General features: G+C 34.2%; 1 protein-coding gene across 1 annotated transcript in view; it reads right to left on the minus strand.

The window, feature by feature from the left end:
- The window catches only part of LOC119594535 (tetratricopeptide repeat protein 9C-like), a gene marked incomplete in the record, with an annotated part of 4781 nt that overhangs the window by 2268 nt on the left and 1468 nt on the right, over positions 1-1045 (minus strand). The window contains 1 exon segment of the mRNA XM_037943567.1: positions 1-194. Within this exon segment, the coding sequence (XP_037799495.1) occupies positions 1-186 (186 nt within the window).

The raw sequence follows: 1045 nt of genomic DNA on the forward strand, positions 1-1045 counted from the left end.
CTTCAACTGCTGCTGCTTGAAGTGGTCGTTTCCCTTTTGCTTGAAGTCCACTGCTTTCGCCAACTTATGCTGGATTCTCTCCTCTGGGGTCGCAGATGAAGGCAGATCACAAAGTTTTTCTTCACTCTGCGGCAAAGAACCATTTTCTTTGTTGACAGTTGACTGCGCTTCACTTGCCACAGACATTGGACTTTCTGTAAAATGGTATATATGTCAGTATAATATAATAAATGAATATTAAAAAATCCTTCTCTAATATATAGGGCAACAATATTTGAGATGAGTTAAACTGAAAATCAAGAATACACAATGCAACATTGCTTAACCCAAAAAGACCTGCAGTTGAAATGCTGCAGATAGAGAAAGCATTAAGAAGATTTTAAAAAAAAATTGTAGATTTATAAACTCAGAGACTGTGACAAATTATATTCCGTCAATTCTTGAGTTTGAGCATTTGACAAAAAATTGATACAATCTGTTAAAAACAAAAAAAAACAAGCTCATCTGCTTTACTAAATGTTATTCACACATCATTTTGTCTTTAAGATATAAACTAAATGGATATCAAGATACATAAACTGAAAGACATTCAAAACACTTTGTCATAATAAACAGTCTTTTTTCTTTAACTTTAGTTCTTTGTAGGTCCATGGTATCCATTCTCTCCATCCCTTCAATTTCATATCATTATTTATGTTTTTATCATATCTGTCTCATCCTTCCTTCACTAATAAGATGAAAGATTGAAGAGGAAGAGATGGTGACAAGAGAATCTTTCAACTTCTCTTGTCACCATCTCTTCCTGTTCAATCTTTCATCTTATTTTCGCAGTCAATGCTGCCATATTCATATCTCAATCTCAATCATATCTGTATCAATACATGCAGTCCTTATGCCCTTCCTAACCTTTATCTAATTAAAAGGCAATCATGGTGGTTATTGCATTATGTCACACACACGTTTTTTCAATGTATAACTCTTATCTGGCTGTTTCAGGCATGTGCTGGCAATAACCTAGCCTTTTCTCTCAGCAAAACTAAGTAGC

The sequence above is a fragment of the Penaeus monodon genome, chromosome 34 (genome assembly GCF_015228065.2).
Source record: "Penaeus monodon isolate SGIC_2016 chromosome 34, NSTDA_Pmon_1, whole genome shotgun sequence".
Lineage (NCBI taxonomy): Eukaryota > Metazoa > Arthropoda > Malacostraca > Decapoda > Penaeidae > Penaeus > Penaeus monodon.